This window comes from Sapajus apella, unplaced genomic scaffold (genome assembly GCF_009761245.1).
Source record: "Sapajus apella isolate SASKATOON/1434 unplaced genomic scaffold, GSC_monkey_1.0 scaffold7, whole genome shotgun sequence".
Lineage (NCBI taxonomy): Eukaryota > Metazoa > Chordata > Mammalia > Primates > Cebidae > Sapajus > Sapajus apella.
The window spans coordinates 12,744-33,876 of NW_022436947.1; the positions used below are offsets into that span (position 1 = coordinate 12,744).

Genomic DNA, 21,133 nt, shown 5'->3' on the forward strand with positions numbered 1-21,133 from the left:
CGTGTGTACCTATGCAACAATTTTGCATGTTCTTCACATGTACCCCAAAACCCAAAATGCAATAAAATAAATAAATGGGGAAAAAAAAAAAAGAGTCTGTCACCTCTCCTGACTCTCTGTCTTGTTCCTGCTTTTGCTATGTGACATCCCTGCTCCTGCTTTGCCTTCCTCCATGACTGTAAGCTTCCTGAGGCCTCCCTAGAAGCTGCGCAGATCATGCTTCTTATAAAGCTTGCAGAATCATGAGCCAATTAAATCTCTTTTCTTGTAAATTACTGTGTCAGAAATTTATAGCAATGCAAGAGCAACCTAACCTAACTTGTAATATAGAGTTTCCAGTAAATGCTTCTAAACTGGTTGGAAACTTCATCAAGAAAAAAAATTCTAAAACAGAAAATGTGTAATTACCAGATGTCTACCTTCTCAAAACCTAGCATACTCTCTTTGAGGCTGACTCCGTCAGAGATGTTGGAAATGAGTTTCGAATAAGGAGAAAGGAGTTTGCAGGACAGCAGGAACAGAAGCAGAGATCCCTAGCGTATCTCTGTGGGAACACTTACTTCATCCAGAACTGGAGTGATGAGGAGGCCAGGCCCCCATAAGAACTGTTGGTGCACATCCCAAGTGTTGTTGTCCCCATAGAACCTAGTGACAAGAGAGACAGTTCACTGAGATTTGGGTCACTGCCAATGAGATTTATTGAAGCTCTACTCACAACTTGTTGAAAGCATGCAGGCTAGCAGCCTGGGCAAACCTCTGGAATTATTCTGTGACACCTACTCAATCCCCTATGCACTCCTAGATAGGTTCCCCTTCCCCAGCCCACGTCTCCTATTCTTCCCTCAGGATGAACAGATGTTTCCATTCCAGTATCTATGCTAGGCAGGTCCCTGGCTGTATTTTATTTTCCATATCCCTCTTTTTTTTTTTTTTAAAAAAAAAAAAAAAAAAAAAAAAAAGTAAGTTATCTGAGATCCAGACATTTGCATCAACATGAATGGAACTGGAGATCATTATGTTATATGAAATAAGCCAGGCATATAAAGACAAACATCACATGTTCTCACCTATTTGTGAGATCTAAAAACCAACAACTCATGACACAGAGAGTGAAAGGATGGTTACCAGAGGCTGGGAAGGGTAGTGGGGGGCTGGGAGGGAAGTGAAGATGGTTAACAGGTACGGAAAAATAGAAAGAATGAATAAAATCTATGATTTGATAGCACAATAGGGTGACTATAGTAAATAATAAGTTAATTGTACATTTAAAAGTAACTTAAAGAATGTAATTGGATTGTTTATAACTCAAAGGATAAATGCTCGAGGGGATGGATACCCAATTTCCATAATGTTACATTGCGTACCTGTATCAAAATATCTCATATACCCCACAAATATATGCACCTACTATGGACCCACAAAAATTTAAAATAAAAAAATAAGTTAAATAATCAATACATTTCAGAACTTCAGCTAAGTATCAAGAAACTAGATCTGGTTATCCAAAATACCAGGCAATTTAATATTTTACTTTTTTCTCTTTCAGGATATCTGCATTTTGACAAGAAATTTCATGAGCAGACAAAAACTTCCCAAAATAATGAATATATAATAGCTTGATATGTGCCTGAGGGCCTCATATGTCACCCACATAAGGGAGTTGACTGTACTTTGACAAGAAAATGCCTTTAAGTGCCCTGTTTTAGAATTAAGTTAGAGATGGTCATTGTCTGAGAAATAAGAATTCTGAAATTCTACAAATCCTTTAAAATATCCTCATTTGTATTTATGTTATAGGCTTATTCCTACAGCTTCAGCTTGAACATACTTCTGGCGTTCTAGTGCGTTACAGAAGAGACCATCACAGACAAGATTTCAAATCCTTTAAACTAAGACTAAAGAAACTAAGAAAAATATGATTTTTCCACGATATAGGGCTAGTGAGTGGCATAACAAAGAAAAAACCCAAAGTCCCATGACTTTTAGCCTAATTCTCTCACCAAAAGAGAACAGGTAAGGCTTACAAATACCAACTAGGTATTCCAGTCAGATAGAGTGATAGATTAATTGAGATAGATGATAGATATATAGATAGATCTGAATAACTGCCTGAATTGTTTCACTTTTCACTCTGATATTTGATGATATAGTCAGTGTCATTCCAGATACATTAATAAAATTTGAGGAGGTTAGGTCAACTTACTCATGCAAAAGGGGCCTGGCCACTGTGTCCCCTCGGCTGTGAGCACGGAAGAAGAGGGTGTACAGGTAGGGCAATAGAGTATAGCGGATGTTAAGGTAGTGCCTGGAGGAATTCAACAGCAGGGAGTCAGCTCCAAAGGAGGCAGGGTCCTGTTCCTGCAAGGAAATAGGAGTTTGCAGTTGTGGTTTGGCTGCAGGATGGCAGAAGCATCTGCAGAATTCCAGATCTCATTCATTACAACCAGGAATTTCCCTTCTGAATGACAGGGGTCTAGGTTGCAAACCTCACTTCTGAGCAGTACCGAGTAAATGTCTCTCCTTGGGGTTTCTATTCATCCTGCCTCCCTCACTCTTTAAGACTCCTCTCTTGAGAGACTGCAATTTAAATAATTTTGAAGTATTTCCTTGTTTGCTTCTTATTTAAAAGTAAGCAATGTAGATAAAGTGGACAGAAATTTGACTAAAGACCTTTACAGATGCCATTTCCTTGAATGCAGCAGCAAATAACAGGCTGAGGCAGTCGGGCATTTTGATGATACAGCACATGTTCTGGGTAATTGCACATGATGGTGCAAATTAGTGTAAGTGAAGACCAGGTAACAGCTTGGCTCAGCAGATTCTTGGCGAGGATGTAAATAGATCTAGTCCTAATGTATGCCAAATGTATTCTGACTCTGTTTCCTAGGACCCTTACCTTGTATCCTTGGCCATTGTGATTCCTAGAAAATGGATAAAATGCGCCCAGCTGCATCCATCGCCTACAGAGCTCCTCAGGGGCGTCCAAGGCAAAGCCACATATGTCAGCACCCACCTGGAAAGACACCCAGACAACAGGTATACCTCACTTCCTTCTGCCACTCTTCTTTGCTTTCCACCAGGGATCTCCCAACTGAACCTTGTTTAAACCTCTGACCTAGAAGGCTAGGAGGGTGGTCAGAATTGAGTCACAGCCTGTGTTCACTCTTGAATGCTGGATGACTTTGAGTAAGTTACTCAACCCTTCTGTGCCTCACTTTTCTCATTTTGTTAGTTAGTACTAAATAACTACACAGGTATTTAGTAAATGAGTGAGATAATTAAAGTCGTACACTTTACGTACAAGAGTTTTTGGATGCCTAGGACCTGGCAATACTGTTGATATTATTATTTTGACCTCACCACTATCAGCATTATTTTTCTAAAGCCTAACTCTGACCATGTCATTCACCTATTAAAAAATCTCCAGTACTTCCTTGCTGTTCATCCTTTTAGCTCTTTAAAACCCGGTTCGAACCCACATTTTTAGCATCATTTCTCATTCCAGTCCCACACACCAATCCTTATAGATACATCAAATAATCCCCCTTATACTGTTTTTGCTCAGCTTTATTTCTCAGTATTAAAATGAACTTCTCATTAGTCAGATGAAAAATACTTGCTTTTCGAGTTTAATTTCAAATGTTATCTTTTCCATGAAATGTCTCTTGACTCCCTGCCTTGATTCCTTTTGTCCTTCATAATTTTGTCAGATGAATCCCTTTCTTGGGATCTCCCATAACGTTTAACTCATATGTCCCTGTTGGTCTTTTTACCCTAGTTTGTCATAATTATTTATTCACACATATGTCTCCTCTTACTAAACTGTAAACCCTCTGGGCAAAGAGAAGGGGCATCTTTACTATATTTACGCTTTCCTTCCCTCTCACCATGCCTACTCTGCTCAAGACCTTGGACATTCTAGGAGCTCAATTCATAAACATGTTGGATTTAACTTAAAAATGTCAAAGCCCCTAGGGTGCTGGCAATGTTACAGTTCTTGGTACTATCTTGGTACTAGATACACAGATGTGTTCAGTTGGTGAAATTCATCAGCTGTATTCTTAAGGATACATACACTTTTCTGTATAAAGTATGTTATACTTCAATAAAAAGATATATTCCAGCAAATGTCAAAGTTGCACCTTCTATCTTCCTACAGTAGTACAGGAAAGAATGTCATGGTATCAAAGCCCTGTTGATATAGATGAAGCACACGTTCTTAAGACATTAAATCCCCAGCCATGGCAGGCAGGAGAGGGGAGTTTTGTGGCTCAAAAATTTTCTAAAATGAAGCTTTCTGGGAATTCAGATTCATAGGAGACCTTGAGGTAGCAACTCACCATTGGGATACCAAAAAGGTTGAACTCAAGCATTCCAGGGATGGACCATCGAAGGTCGTCCCAGGTGGCTGTGTTGTCTCCTAACCAATGTGCTGCAAACTTGCCAGACCCCGCAAAGGTAGAACGGGTCAGAATGAAGCTTCTCTTATCAGGGAACACAGTCTTGGCAGCTCTAGAAAGGGAGAGAGATTTAAGGAGTCAGTGTGGGACCTTTGCTTATCTCAGCCCAGGAATACAGCAACAATACCAAAGACATTAAAAATGAATAACCCATTCTTCTCTTCCAGCTCTCTTTCAGTAGAATTAGAGTCCCTACTGGGAGCATTCTGCACCATTAAATATGTTTTGTTTTGCTTTGTTTTGTATTAAGAAATTTTATTCATTAACCCCATAATCTACAATAATTAAAAACACATATAAACACACACACACACACACACACACACACACACACACACACACACACACACATCTATATTCTTTATAATCAGCAGGTCCTAGCCATAGTGGTCTTACTCTGCCGTGGCGACTGCCATGGAGTAGCCATACAGATTGTGAACATCATACTGCTTGCCCCAGTGCTGCACTGCATCCATACAGAGAGTCTTGCAGAACAGGCACCCATCTAGGATTCCTAAAACAAAAGAGGGATCAATCGGTGAGAGCCTGAGTTGCACATTTCCTGCTCTTTGACTATCACACAAACCGAAATGACAGCCCCCTGGGGAGGCACTTTTGCAGACATCCTGTAAACAGTCACACTGTTCCCTTACTCTTAGAACACTATCCATTTGGAGTAGTTTCTCTGATAGATAAATGAATTCTTCTGACCCCCACACGTCCTCCCACCCGAGCTCTCGTGTGATTAGAGGCAGACACATCGAAGCAAGAAGTTTCGGTCAGACCTGAAGTTCAATCTGAATTCTTCAAACTGAGCTAAGTTAAGTGGTCCAAAAATAGATATTGAATGAAAGTGTAAATTAACTTCTGAGTCCTTCTCTGCACGGTTAATATATTGTAGAGAACGATTTCCAATCTCTCTTGTATTCATCCATTCCTCTCTGCTCCTCCCATTGCACCACTCTGGTTGAGATCCACATTACCATCTGACAACTATGCTTCTCTCTTATTATAAGATAAGTAGTTTCTGTTACCAAAAGAATAAAATATGAACTGTTTAGCCTCTCATCCAAGTCCCTCAGCATTTGATTCTAACCTACCTGCCCCAATTTTCTCTCTTTCCACCAGACTGAAGCCTTCATAAATTATCAAACTAGCAGTTTTTTCCTTTCTCAGTCAAGATATAATCTGACCTTGAACCTCAAGCATTCTTCAAACTATGGCCAATGCTATAATTCCAAGGCCACACCCTGAGAGATAATGTTGTCCAAAGTTCAGTCAAAGCTGGGTATCACCACGCTCCCTGACTTCGACCTCCAAGGTCATGAGTTCTGTCTTCTTCTCATCCTGTGGCTCAGTTCTTCACTCTGTGGACACGTCAGACATAACCCTCACCTGAAGATGAAGGTTTGTTATCTGGTGTCTCTCTGGTAAACCCTGGTCTGTGGGTACATACCTGAGAATAACATAAACTTACCACTAGCCTCTGGCCTCTACACCATATCTTCTCTAGCTCTTTACCTAGAAATAGCTTTGACTATAAGTAGAAGTACTAGACAGCCCCTTTTGCATTTGTGCCTCTTTTAGGAAAGCATAGAGTGTTTTTATTTTCCTTCCTAGCTTTCCTTATATTCCCCACATTCTTCTTTTTCTGTGCACACATATGAACAAATGCCCTTGCCAGATTTTTCAGATCTGTCCTTATGAATTTAAAATATGAAATACATATTTCTACTTTAATCTGCTGACTACCAAGACTTACTGGGAATGAATGCAGGATAATTTAGGTTGTTTGCAGAACATCCTAAGACCGAGCCATCAACAAAGTTGGAGACTTCATTCATATCCTACAAGACAAAGAGCAAAAACTATTAAGAAAAAGTAACATGGTCCTTTATGAGGTACTAATATTGTCTTTTTTTTAATGAATCAGATAAATTATTCTAGATATTTTAAAGGGGTATTTATGTATATGGAATAGAGTAGGTGTTCGTGTCTTGTCTACCCACTGAAGGCTTCATGAAGAAGGCTTTTAACAACTCTTCAAATAATATATGCATAATCGCTAAAAATGAACAATTCTCAAACATATCAGGTGAAAAAAAATCAGTTTATATGTTGCCATATGTTTCAACTTATACATTTTCCATATATGTAAATATAACTCTAAATATATATCCATATAAATACATATAAACATACATATGGAGAAAGAATGAGAAAGAGCACATGTGAAAGGTCTAGAAAGATGCATTCTAATATACTGATAATCAATGGCTTTGGTTGCTATAATTTCAGAGGATTTTTGCTTTTATCTTTTTAGCTGTCGGTATTGTTTGAATTTTTTACAGTTCTCTCTTTTTTTTTTTAATTTTTTTTGGAGATGGAGTCTCACTCTGTTGCCCAGGCTGGAGTGCAGTGGCGTGATCTCAGCTCACCACAACCTCCGCTTCCCAAGTTCAAACGATTTTCCTGCCTCAGCCCCGAGTAGCTGGGACTATAGGCATGCACCATCACCTCCAGCTAGTTTTTGTATTTTTAGTAGAGATGGGGTTTCATTATATTGGCCAGGCTGGTCTCGAACTTGTGATCCACCCACCTCAGCCTCCTAAAGTACTGGGATTACAACCATGAGCCACCGTGCCTAGCCTTATAGTTCTCTTAGAAAAAGAAAAAGGTTCAACCCTGGGGCTCCGTAAATTTTGCTAACCCTCGGCTAGGTTACATTTGCTTTCATCTGACATCATATGAGACATTTTTCTTTACCACAGGCACAGTTTGTTCATGCACCTGAGTACTTTGGCTCTGATCAATTTGTTTAACATGTCCAAATGGAAGAGTCCTGAACTAGCAATTGAATAATTTATATACTTTGCAACAATGTAAGGACCTATCTTCACTTCAGCTCATTCATTTGTAAAAGAACAAAAGAAGAAGAAGAAAAGAACTAGACTTGTGAAAAAATTTCTGAGTGTCCTTTCAGCTCTAACATTCTGATTTTTATTCTAAGCTATGTGTTTTAGTAAGATTATTTGAATAGTAAGACAGTGAATATTGAGAATATTATTGCCATACTTCCTTTCTTGTCCTCCTCCTCTCCATGACTCAAAGATACAGATACAGATGTACACAATCTGAATATTTGCCACCTAATAATCCAAGTGTAAACAACTCACAATCCAGATTCCATCAAACTCTACTTGATTGTGAAAAAGCTCAAGTTCCTTTGCCCACCAAACAGCACAGTTGGGATTGGTATAATCAGGAAACACAGTGTGTCCAGGCCAGACCTTCAGGAAAAAAAGAAAAACATGAATAAGAGTAAATTAAACAAATATAGAATAAAGTAAAGTACTTTGCAAAACATTCCCAACATGATCACAGCAACCAAGGTCACCGGGAACACATCCTATTTAGTTAGGAAGGTGTAGTGTTCAGAATACTTAAATGTCAGGGTCACTTGAAGAAAAATGCACTTCAAAAAATGTTTAAGTCCTTAATGAATAAATTTGTGGTTAAAGGTGTTGCAGGATTTCAGAGACTGGAGAGACCGTTGAGGTTACAGAAGGAGTTTATTTTAGGTGTGCACTGGCCCAGCTGGTTCCCTGACTGGGAACAAAACGGCTGAGTCCTTAACAAAGGCAGGGCTTGACTTTTTATACATGAAGTACACAGTGGCACGAAAACAAGTTTGCAGGTGTAGAGCAAAGGCAATTGATTAAGCAATGATAAGTACCTAACTTAGGTTGACATATGACCATTGCTATGCAACCCAGATGTTCGCTATCTGTAGAGCTCAAGGATTCTAGCACTGGCTGTATCTATTGCCTTCTGCTACAGTGCCCGGAAGGCTGGAGTCCTGCCTGCTTGAGGATTTCTTATGACCTTTGCTGTGCTACAGAAACTTACAGTTATCAGCAAAAGAGAACAAGAATACAAGAATTTATAAACTTATAAAACTTGCAAAGCAGGATACAATCCCATGGGTAGGGGAAGGACTCAGGGAATTTTGCTTATTTTTTCTTTTATAAACAAAATTTATTTTTTCTTTTTTAAGCACATGCTTCTCTTTCCTGCGTTACTTTTATTTTTGTTAATTTTTCCTCTTCAAAGGAATTGTCTAACTTACTCATCTTCAACTCTCTATCACTTTCTTTGTTCTTAATTCTGGGAATAGTAAATGAGGGAAGAGAACTGTGTAAATTTCAGCAAGTCCATTATAAGCTGTAGATCCTAACATCATTTACTTTTCTCTCTGTCCTATCCAATTTCCCTCAGACACTATACTTTGAAAGGTCATCAGAGGTCTCAGAAGTGAACAAGCAGATAACACCTTCCTGAAAAAAAAAAGGATAAACAAACATTTGAGAAAGAAGTGGGTACACTTGTCAAATACTGCAGGAAAATTGAGTAAGAAGAGTCATGAAACAGTTCCGCTGGATTTACCAGTGAGAAAGCAATAGGTGCTTTTTGCCAGAGTAGTGTCAAGGAAGTGATGCGGAAAGAAAGGAGACCACAGTCTGCCGCAGAGTGTGTGGGAGGTGAGGAAGTGGACACTCAGTGAGGGGAATCAAAAAGCCCGGATGGCTAGTATGCACCTGGGCATGAAAAGGCAGAGGAGAATTTATCCCCAGCATATGTAAATACACTGAAAATGTAGAACAAAACAATGACATGCATACACACACACACACACACACACACACACACACTCTCACACATCCCTACACAGCCCCTCTACCAGCCTCCAGCCTCCGCATTAAGTTACCTCCCCAATGAGTGGAGTGACTCCATCTGAACCATTCACCCATATCTTCATATCTGAACCCCTGTCATATGGGCCATAGGGTTTACTTGAGGAAGAGTTGTTAGAGATGGCTGGATCCTAAAAAGAGAAAAAATGCGATGGAGAAATTAGCTAGAAGCTGGAGGCACTGAAAGGAGACTGGGAACTGGGGAAGAAAGCAGAGGTGATGGGTGTATGATACAGAGGAGCAAATACGTAATTTCGGGCAAAGAGTGCAGTACATACCACAATGATGACAAGCTTCTGTCCATTATTGTGTAACTCCTTGACAAACTCAGGGAAATCTTTAAAATCCACTGGATCATAAGTGAAGTCCCTTCTCTCATCCATATAATCAATATCAGCATGCTGAACATCCTGAAAGAATACAGAAAGTCCACAATCAGCACCTAGGAATTTCCATGGTAAAATGAATCAAATTTTCATTGTTATTATTCAGGATACACAGCAAGTCTGTGCTGGGCTCTAAACAGAGTCCTGAGGCAGTTCCTGGCAACTGAGTGCTTCTTTTCCAATGGTGACTTCAAAAACACATGACCGGTTGGTTCCCTAAGGCTTGGTCGCATCCCTGCCAGCAGGTTAACTGCATCAATCATCCTGTCCTTGCCTGACACTCTGGCATTAAAAACCAATCTACTAATCTAACAAACAACACCAATTATGACAAATCGCTAAGACAATCAGACATATCCACCTAAGAAATTACCTAAATTTCACCCTATTCACAAGATAAAGAAGGGAAGAGACTGTCTGTTTCCCACATCTCCCACGTTTTACTACCCCATGTGTTATTTCGTTACTTCGCTTCTACCTCACATCTTTGTTGTTAATGCTATCCTAATGTTACCTGCACAAACATAGTGAAGTCCAGGATAAAATGTACCCTTCTCTACAACCTAGGTGTCTTCTCCAAGGGAATAGAGCATGGGAGAGAAAAGGATTATTCTAGAGACTACTTAGCTTTGCCCTTTGCATCTCGTGTTAAACTTCATTCCCAATAGTACTCAATATAATAGATACAATCAAATTTAGCCATTCAAAGTACAAAAATATTTCATTACATATCCATACCATATACTTTTATTCACTTAAATGAAGCAGGTTTTGACATGTATACTGAACTCTGTTAATAGTGTTCAATTCCCTGTCATAACACTCCCTTTCACATCTCATGCCACTAGGCACCATTAACAGTTCAATTCTTTCATTTTCTGGATCACTTAAAAAGGAAATGTCTAGCTATATGTAAGGAAAAAATGACATAAAAAAAGAGATAGCCACCATGTTATTAGAGATTTGGGCTTGAAAACTAGTTCCTCTGGTTTTCTAAAATTAAATGGGATTTCTAATCTTTTTCTTTTTTTTTCTGGACAGAGTCTCGTTCTGTCACCCAGGTTGGAGTGCAGTGGTGCGATCTCAGTTCACCGCAACCTCCATCTGCCTGGTTCAAGCAATTCTCCTGCCTCAGCCTCCCATGTAGCTGGGGCTGCAGGCACATGTCACTGTGCCCAGCTAATTTTTTGTATTTTTTGTAAAGACAGGGTTTTCCCATTCTGGCCAGCTGGTCTTGAACTCCTAAGTTTGTGATCTGCCCACCTCAGCCTCCCAAAATGCACAGATTACAGGCTTGAACTACCACGCCCGGCTGGGATTTCTAATCTTAAATGGAGTTCTAAGAGTAAAACGGAGTTGCTGAGATAACTAAAAAAGGCATCTAGCACACTGCCTGCCACGAGGGTTCACCGCATTGTAGCGCTCATTATTATGGTGGCTGTGTTCATTATCCTTTGGCTCAATCCTGCTTTTACCACTTTTTCTGTTATCCCTCCTCCAACCAACCCCTACATGTGCAAAGCCATGTCGTGCTGGAGAATGAGTAGTGGGACCTACAGTCAACCTGACAGTGGATTCATGCACCCAAACGTCTTTATCTACCCTGACTTTCTGCAGCTAACCTGAGAGTGAATTCATCCAACCAAACACCTTCACGTACTCTGACTTTGTTTCCCCCATCTCCTCAGTGTTCCTAGGCTTTTTGAATCTCAATTCCATTAAGTACTTTCTTTTACACTTCATATTTATGGACTATCTTTCCACCAAATTACAAAATGTCTACTGAAGCTCTGCTTCACTTGCAAAATGACAACTCTACAGAGAAAGGCAAATTCTGTTTATTGCCAATTCAGTAGTAATGAAATACCAATGTCAGAACACATGGACCTAAAACTTGTTGTATTATTTTTCACATCCATGTAGTCATGCAGTATTAGTTCTGTCATCAACTATCTATATGGTCTTGGTCATGTTATTTCCCCTGACAGCCTCAGTTTACTATCTGTGCAAAAAATGATGCTAACCTGGATGGCTCATGGTTGCTCCAGTAATATGATTATTCCTAACTAAATTCATAGGGTCTAGAACTATTCCGCTTCCTCAATTTGTCTTCAAAACATCTGTTAATACATAGGTAGGGAGACTGGAGATTTGCTTCGTTCATTACCTGACACTAAACCTAAGATCTAAGAATTTAGACACAAAATCTTATGCCAGAATCTTAAAGGAATTCCTAAAAATATGATACAACTTTTATGGTCAGTCCCTGCCATGACATTTTTGAGCCAAAACAAACCAAGAACGTGTGTAAGGCAAGAAAATCCCTACTGAGGAGCATTAAAAAGATACAATTCAAGCCAAAGAGACAAATGCCTTGAAAACTCAAATAAAAACACCTGTAAAATGTAGTCAATACAGTAAGCACAAAAATGTTTACTAATAAAATACATAATAAGAAAAATAGAAAAAAAAAACAGATTGCCCTCCAACAAATAATTGCGGTCTCCCAGTCTATTTCATACTATAAAGAACTGGTTCCTTGAAAAAAAATGAGTTGTTCTTTTTCTTCAAGGGAATTTCTTTACTTTTGGAGAACTGTTGGAAGCCTTTCTTACATAAGGGAGTTGTGCTGCGCGATTTCTCTCCACGACTTCTCTCATATTGCCTAAGGTTCCATATTCGTAACGACTGAGGTGAAATCCAAGCGCCCAGTAGGAGGGAAGGGCTGGCCGCCCAATGAGCTGAAAGAAATAAGTTACATGAAAATTAGCAAATTCTGTTTTTAATAAAAATTTTTCGAAGCATTGGTTTCAACGCACCAAACATATTCCATTTCCCAACGGACGGATTCATTAATGTTAGAATGTTAGTCTGTTTTTCCAGCCCCTTCATAAATCTGGGAGGGTAGGGCCACTTGGGGCATCTTTATATTCTCTCACCTTTTTATAACATAAAAATGCTATACAGCAAGGTTCCATTTCATATATGAAATCTATTCTTTAATATCTCAAATTCATAACAGCAGATTTTTGTAAGTCACACTTGCACATGAAATTTACTTTTTAAAAATATTTGCTGTTTAGGATTTCCTCAGTCATCATCATGACATTCTAAGTTTACCTCTAGATATTCTTGAACAACTTGCTCTGGAGTGTTTCCCAGGAACACATAGAAGTCGAGAATGCCCCCAGTGGTGCGGTAAGTGATGGCTGGCGCGGGCTGAAGGACAACCTCTTGAAAGATTAAAAATGAAGAAAAAAAAATCAGAATTGATTTTTGAATAGTAACTACCAAGTTTTAAAATAACACAGGATCACTAGCCATGTGAACATTAACAAAGTGATGCTAGTGCCTCACATTTTGAATACTGAGGGACAAATCCTGACCGTCCAAGTTCACCCTCACAACGCCTGGCAGCCAAGGCATTTTTTCTGTGATAGATTTTAATAAGGTGACTGGAGTGTCTTAGTGCCTTGTGCCAGGTCCCAGGCTCTGGGGAAAAAGCAGCCAGGTTTATGAAAGGGTCCAGAATAAACCACTGTGACATAAAAAAATTATTTCAGGCTGAAGGCATTTGAGTTACTGAAATCCCTGATGTGCCTAAAAGCAGAGTCTCCTAAAAGAACTCAGTAAAATGCAATTGTCATAAATCCACTCCAACGAGTACCTCTAATCTTCTCTGAGACAACAAGCACCATTCCCAGAAAGACAGTGTCATAAGACTATAATATTCTCCCACCTATTCTCCTAAGGACCCATTTATCTTTCCAAAAAGTCACTTGCTCTCTCATAAATGTCTTTCTCTCCTTCCCTTTCACCTATTAATTAAGCCCTAAGTTCTAATCTCCACTTTGAGTTACTTATCACTGAGAACTTCCGTGTGTATGTGCACTGCATGTGTAAATAAATTCTGCCTTTTCTATTGCTAATCTATCTTCTTGTCAGTTTAATTTGCAGGCTCCCAAGAATTAACCCTAAGAGGTTAGAGGAGAAGTTTTTCCTCTCCGACTTTTGCAACCACAGAACATGTCCCACCACATACCCCATCATTATTGTGAGAGTGCAATTCAACTAGACATGGAGGTAACTACCCTCGTGAATCTCACATCAAACAAGAGCCAAACTAAAAAAATGTCAGAGATTATATCATAAATTCAAAACTCCACTATGTGCCAATCACCATTCTCAAAATTTGTGTTATTACCTTGATTTGTATCTAGGAATAAAATGCCTCAAGAAATATTGCAATGTACTCTTTGGTCATAGGAATAACTCATACAGAGTATCTAGGATCTTGTGACCTTTCCCATTAAGCCTGACTCATCTTACTTTCTGGTTCCTTTCACCTACCTAAAAGTATACAGTCCTTGTATTATATTATGTCAGTCTATTCTTAGGTTATTTGGTACTTTAAGTACCTTAGGACCATCTGAGATTCTATTAAAATCATCTTAGATTCATGTCTTAGATGTCCTAGAATCATCTTAGATCATTTGGAGTGCTTCTCAAATCTCTGTGGTGGAGAATCAGATCTTTTTTTTTTTTAATTTCCATTTCACTGTAAGCTGATATTTTCATAAAATAACACGGAAATGAATTGCTAGAAAAAGGTTCATGTGTGCATGTGGAGGCTACAGCACTGCTTACTCGCCATTTCAATACTCATCTTACTATAGACCTGAAAAAGTCTGTGACCCATTCATGGACCACACTTTGAGGTGTACTGATTGAATGGATGACTCTCAACTGAGAAGAGGTGTGGATCAATATCCTGCTCCCACCATCAGTCCTGGGAGATTCTGATACATCTTCTCTTTCCCTGTGGCAACTCATTGCCACTGGGATCTGCTGACTAAAAGGCTAAGGCTAGAGAAGAACACATTGGTGGAAACTATCTCAGAGTAGATTATAGAGAAGGATTGGCTCCTCAACTTTATAACAGAAAATATTCCAACAGAAGCCGCCAGATTCAGGAAAATCATAAGCTAGGAGAAAATCCCCTATTCATGGCTACCATGGATCAACAGGTAATGAAGTAGGGATGGCAGGATTAGAGAACATATAAGGCCCTCCCTACACTATGGCTCAGTCACTCTTAAAGGGATCCATTCCTTTTATCATAGTGCCATAAGAAAGGACGGAAAATAACTCTTGTGCTTGTTTTTTTGTTGTTTTTTTTTTCATGAATATTCCTTTACCCATGGCATTGCTGTTCATCAGAAACACCCCAAAGGACAATCCACTAGCATCTTCAAGGCACAGGAAGAATGTCTGCGTACCATACAAATTAGTTCCATTCTGTAGAAAGATAATTAAAAACCAAAATTTACAACCAAGAGGTTTCAGAACCACACTGCAGGGTTGGTTTAGGAAATCAGTCTTAATCATGCAAGTAATTGACAGGAAATTCATGGACATAAAGGCACAATACATTTTTAAAAGGTGGGATCTATATCTAGTTGATGTTAACCAAGTGAACTCGTGTTTTCTTACAGAATGAGCCTGTTATGATCATTCATCTAGAAGGAATGTGAAGACTGTAACGTTTTTTAGAAAGTAGGAGGATAGGAATTTTAAAACTGTAATTTAAAAGAGCTCCCTTCTCAAAGAGGCGTGTCTTAATCTAACTTAACCTCATCAGCAAAAGCTCCATCAATATGCCTTAATATCAATCAGGCAACTAGATGGAGCTCTAGTCTTGGCTTGTCTTTGAGACTCCAGAACAGGAGTTCTCAACCTAGACTGCACCCCAAACCAATTAAAACAGCATCCTTGGAGATGGAAGCAGACATCACTATCATTTTTTAATTTCTACAGATAATTCCAACATGAAGTCACTTTTGAAAACCATTGCTCTAGAAAAGTATTTCTCAAAATTTGGTGTATCCAAAAATTACATGGGCATTTTAGTTAAATGTGTTTTGTTTTGTTTTGTTTTGTTTTCAGACAGGGTCTCACTTTGTCGCCCAGACTGGAGTGCAGTGATGCAATCTCGGCGCATCACAACCTCCACCTACCAGGCTCAAGTGATTCTCCTACTGCAGCCTCCCGATTAGCTGGGATTATTGGCATGTGCCACTACAGCCCAGCTAATTTTTGTATTTTTTAGTAGAGATGGGGTTTCCCCATGTTGGCCAAGCTGGTCTTGAACTCCTGACCTCAAATGATCCACCCACCAACCTCAGCCTCCCAAAGTGCTGGGATTACAGGCATGAGCCACTGCATCCAGCTCTAAATGCAGATTTTAATTCAATAGATAAAAGGAGGGACTGAAGGCCCACCTCTCACATGGTGGTTGCCCTGCTACATACACTCTTTGAGTAGCAAGGATCTGAGGCTCCCTAATGAAACAATCATCACCAAGTGCTCCTAGGTAAGCTGCTCTGACTCAACAGCTTTTCTGCTTGTCTGATAGATAAGCATATGTACAGAGAGCCTGGGCTTTAAATTAGACAGAGTAGGGATTCAATTCTTCCTCTGTTCTTACAAACTATTTTCCCATGAGCTATTAATTTGACTTCTCTGGGCCTCGGTTTTCTCTAACAAGAAATTATTATATTTTCTGGACTCTATAGTGAAATAGAAATATATATATATACATATATGTATGTATATATATAAATAGCTGACTAATAAATTACTGCTATAATTTCCTTTCATCCAGCCATTAATTCTGCTTAGTCAAGAAAGCCAAGCTGGGTACAGTGGCTCACACTTGTAATCCCAGCATTTATGGGAGACCAAGGCAGGAGGATCACTTGAGCCCAGGAGTTCAAGACCAGCCTGAACAACATGGTGAAACCTAGTCTCTACAAAAAAAAAAAAAAAAAAATACAAAAAATTAGCTAGGCATGGTGGTACACACCTTTAGTCTCAGCTATGCCAGACACTGAGGTGGGAGGATCACCTGAGCCCAGGGAGGTTGAGGCTAAAATGAGTGGTGATTGCACCACTGCACTTCAGCTTAAGTGACAGTGAGACCCCATTTCAAAAAAAGAAAGAAGAAGAAAGGGAGGAGGAGGAGGAAGAAGAAAGGAGAAAGGAAGAAGGAAGAAGAAAGGAAGGAGGAAGAAGAAGAAAGAAGAAGGAAGGAGAAGAAAGAAGAAGAAGAAGAAATAATAATGAAAAAGAAAGGCCCTGAACATGGAGTATTGCTAAGTCTAAAAAACAATGTCGCTTCAAGGTCTAGCAGTCAAAATAACAACAGTGGAAATACAATAAAACAATAATGACAACAAAACTCTGTCTATTCTTTCACTACCACAATCATTCTTTACAAAAAGAATGACTGTTTTGGCTGAGACTTTATCCTATTTTGATAATAAACCTGCCGAGTCAGTGATTAAAGGTGAACCTAAAAGTATGGAGATCGCAATCAACTATTGTTCAGAGTACATATATTAATAATATATTCTCCATATCTAGTTAGGAAAATATGAATTAGTTGGCATTTATTGAGCACTTTCTTTGTGGCAGACATTCTTCTAGATACTTTACATGTATGAGTTTATTTAATCCTCACCAGAACCCTAGCGAGATATTACTTCCATTTCATAGATAAGAAACTAGAGACAGAGAGGTAAGTAACACCCAGAACCACGTAACTGGTAAGTAGCAAGACTAGAATTCAAAGCCAGGTAGTCTCACTCTAAACTCTTAAACACTACACTGTAATACTAGAGGTGACCTTCAAGAATGAGACTATGACATTCAGTGGAAAGGGACCCATCTGAAAGCTTACACCATTGGGAGTTGTGTCCCTGTTAAATATGGGCCAGGTCTTCCAATTCATATCATGCCGGTACTGCTGGTGCACATGCTCTCCCAAGCCATACACATTAGCACTAGGCAGTCGGGAGGAGAGCTGCAAAAACTGGTCGGCAAACAGGAGGGGCCCAATGCCCGAGTCAAACCTAGACAAGGTGGAGAACACAAGGATGGGTGAGCAAGCAGGTAGAGAGAGCATAACTGTTTAGAAAAACGTCCTTTGTATCTCAATGCCTCGGTAGCCCCCATTTATTCAGTCCCATTTGCCTTCCTGTGACGTTTTTCTATGGACAACAAGAGACCAGGACTCCTTGAAGAAAGGGACCATGTACAAATTTCTGACAGTCGTCTCCCGGACCAGACACTCTACCACATGACCAGAACACTATACTTATAATGGGAGATGTTCAGTAAATATTTACTGGTGGACAGGTGGTTATATATTACAGATGGAGGGGAAGAAAGGAAAAACTAAAGAGAAGCAATGATTATGCAAACAGAAGAAAGAGGAAGAAAGCCAGAAATATATATATATATATATATATATACACACACACACACACACACACACACACACTTTAGGAGGTAAAGGGTCTGGCCACTAATAGTGGACTCACAACCTTCAGGAATAGTGTTGAAACACTCCCTTCCTCAGGCTTACAGACCTCCCTTATCTGTAACCTTCCTACTTTGGTCTTCAGATACGTTTCCAAAACTTACAAAACACGACTGTTGCTTCTTCTGGTCACTTTGATGCTAAATGGCTCTCTGGAGATGTCAACTTGGTAGGTCAAAGAAGCAGCAGCATTTCCACTGAAGGACTGCACGTGTTCATGGGGCACTTCATACCTGCTTTTAGTTTGGTCGGTCAACTGTACAGAGATAGAAGGAAAGCCAAAATAAAAACTTGTTGGAGCTTCCCAATATCCGTACTTATGGTACTGGAATCAGGCACTGATCATACTGACTTCATGTCTAAGATAGAGGTACTTCTTAAGTTACCAAATTCAAATGGTTCACCTTTGGGCATAAGTTAGTCTTTAGGAAGAAATACACACAGCACATCTGCAGAGATGGACTGATAGCTGTAATACTTCCCTATTTTACCTTCCTACCACATTCCACATGTTATCTAGAGTAAATAAATGGAAGCCAAATTCACGAGTAAGCTGTAATACATATTGGGGAAGTCACCACACTAAAGGAAGGCTATTCTGTGTATGTCTTTAATGTACAGGTGCTAATTAATAATGACAGTAGAGAAAAATACCTTCAGTAGCAATATTTTCTATTTTGTAGTAACTGCAGTGATCGGGTAGGGAACAAAAGCCTCTCAGCACATGTACCCCAGAACTTAAAGTATAATAAAATAAAAATTTTCAAAGAAATGTAAACAAATTACAACCTTAAAGTGGAAACGGTTCGATGTCTGATATTCTGCTGTGAGAAGAACACTGTCAACACTGCTTCCAAAAAGGGGTGAAGAAGGCAGATTTTTCAACCGGGCTGTGAATCCTAATATAGGAGAAAAAAAAAAGGTTTTCATAGTTTACTCTGCAAATTCTCAAATAATAGCCACATAAAAATTAGGATACATGTCAAAGTGATTGATGAAAAAACAAACCCCTCTATTTCTCAAAAGAAAGGAAGAGACAGATACATATCCCATGATATGAACACACTATCTATGGCAGGTTCTGGAGCTAAATATCATCATTACATTATATAAAAATCTATGTCTCTCTTCTACAAAATCTGATTGAAAACCTCCCCGAATAAGCCTAACACTCATTCCACGAGCCCATCAGTCATTCAGTATTAATCAAACATCCTTTACAGTCTCAGACCTGACATATATACACATAATTCCTTCCCAGTTATTTTCATATTGCATTACAGGTGATTATATCCATTGATGCCATCTCCCTAATTAAATGGTAAATGAGGTGAGAGTTGAGACTTAGAACAGTCCATCAGGCCAAGAGCATCTGAAAGGGGAACATGACTCTTCCTTTATACCGAGAGCCTCCCTAAAGTGTCACCTTCTGCAGTCCTCCAGAATGATCATCATTATGCTCTGCATTTTTTTTTTTTTTTGAGACAGTCTCACTCTGTCACCCAGTCTGGAGTGCAGTGATGCAATCTCGGCTCACTGAAACCTCTGCCTCCCAGGTTCAAGCTATTCTCCTTCATCAGCCTCCCGAGTAGTTGCAACTACAGGCGTGTGTCACCACACCCGACTAATTTTTGTATTTTTTGTAGAGACCAGGTTTCGCCATGTTGGCCAGGCTGGTCTGAAACTCCTGACCTCAGGTGATCCACCCACCTTGTCCTCCCTGGCCTCCCAAAGTGCTGGGATTATAGGTGTGAGCCACTGTGCCCAGCCTATGCTCTGCATTTTAGAGTAGGAGGAAGAAGAGGGGCTACTCATTCCATGAACACTTATATTGAATAGTAATTTTCATAACATGTTTATAAAATTGAAATATTTCCATTTCATAAAAAAACATAAAATTAGAGTTGGAAGTAGTCTGAGAGGTTACTGATTTCAAATCCCCCACTTTAAAAGGGATAAATTTGAAAACCAAAGTGATTAATGATTATTGCAGTCATGAAGATTCATAAAGCGAAAGGTAGAAAGAGAGCATGGTCTCTCAACTCCCAAGACAGAAAGTAATTTTTCCTTGGTGCCCACATAGATTCTAGTCCTTAATTAAGAGCAGTGCCCACCTTCTGTCATATGTGGTTATATGGCCCCACAGAGCAGAACTCTGCAGGCTGCCCCAGCTCTCCTCTGGGGGATACAGAGCCAGTCTCCAGAGCGTCTGGACCTCCTGCATCATGGCAGACTCTGGCTTACCTGCATTTGTGTTTACAAGGTCACCCTCCATGTGGTAGCCATGATTCTTGGAATAGTAGCACCAGGGAACACTTCCTGCTCCCTGGAGACTCCAGCAGCAGCCCCGTTGGTCACATGTGGCCTGAAACAAGAGGTTAAAGAAAGTCCATTTAGTTGTAGAACACTATCATTTATAAAGCACGAAACATCTAATTTGAGACTGTGGTATCAATAACCTCATTTTACAAGTAAGAAAACTGGTATTTAGAAAAGTTGTGCCATATACCAACCAATGGCAGAGCTTCTCCCCACAATCAATTTTCTGGCCAATGTCTTTCCTATGTAACAGTAGGGAAGCAAAATGCATTCTATATCTTTTATCACAAAAAACCTTATATTTAAATAGTCTAAACAATGATATATCACCAGTAATCCACAATTACAAATGGAACTTCATTTATATTGGCTTTGACCATCATTCTCAGTAAACTGACACAGGAACAGAAAATCAAACACCACATGGTATCATTCATAGGTGGGCGTTGAACAATTAGAACATGTGGACACGGAGGAGAGCATCACACACCATCAGTTGGGGAGGACTAGGGGAGGGACAGTGGGGGGTGGGGAGGGTGGGGAGGGATAATGTGAGAAGAAAATCAGATATAGGTGATGAGGGGAGGAAGGCAGCAAACCACCTTGCCACGTATGTACCTATGCAACAATCCTGCATGATCTGCACATGTACCCCAGAACCTAAAGTACAATTAAAAAAATAAATAAAATAAAAACCATATTTTGCAATCAACTTTATTCTGAAACCTTCTGATGTTGTTTTGACTTTTAAATATATGCATTACATGTATGCGGATTAAACACATGTGAGATATATGACATGTATACAGTCTCTCAACTCCTCCAGAGGCA

The 21,133-nt window shown here is 39.5% G+C and overlaps 1 protein-coding gene across 4 annotated transcripts in view; it reads right to left on the minus strand.

Annotated features, from left to right (window-relative positions):
• MGAM (maltase-glucoamylase) overlaps nt 1-21,133 on the minus strand; it is a 65,903-nt gene that overhangs the window by 11,804 nt on the left and 32,966 nt on the right. For all 4 annotated transcript variants that reach the window (XM_032275789.1, XM_032275791.1, XM_032275790.1 and 1 more), the window contains 16 exons: nt 20,228-20,348; nt 18,773-18,882; nt 18,088-18,239; nt 17,342-17,513; nt 14,799-14,898; nt 12,721-12,833; nt 12,216-12,341; nt 9,493-9,624; nt 9,229-9,345; nt 7,637-7,750; nt 6,223-6,307; nt 4,857-4,974; nt 4,341-4,512; nt 2,897-3,013; nt 2,204-2,358; nt 561-645 (listed from right to left, as the gene is read on the minus strand). In XM_032275789.1, the coding sequence (XP_032131680.1) occupies nt 561-645; nt 2,204-2,358; nt 2,897-3,013; nt 4,341-4,512; nt 4,857-4,974; nt 6,223-6,307; nt 7,637-7,750; nt 9,229-9,345; nt 9,493-9,624; nt 12,216-12,341; nt 12,721-12,833; nt 14,799-14,898; nt 17,342-17,513; nt 18,088-18,239; nt 18,773-18,882; nt 20,228-20,348 (1,989 nt within the window). The remainder of the gene's footprint in view (nt 1-560; nt 646-2,203; nt 2,359-2,896; nt 3,014-4,340; nt 4,513-4,856; nt 4,975-6,222; nt 6,308-7,636; nt 7,751-9,228; nt 9,346-9,492; nt 9,625-12,215; nt 12,342-12,720; nt 12,834-14,798; nt 14,899-17,341; nt 17,514-18,087; nt 18,240-18,772; nt 18,883-20,227; nt 20,349-21,133) is intronic.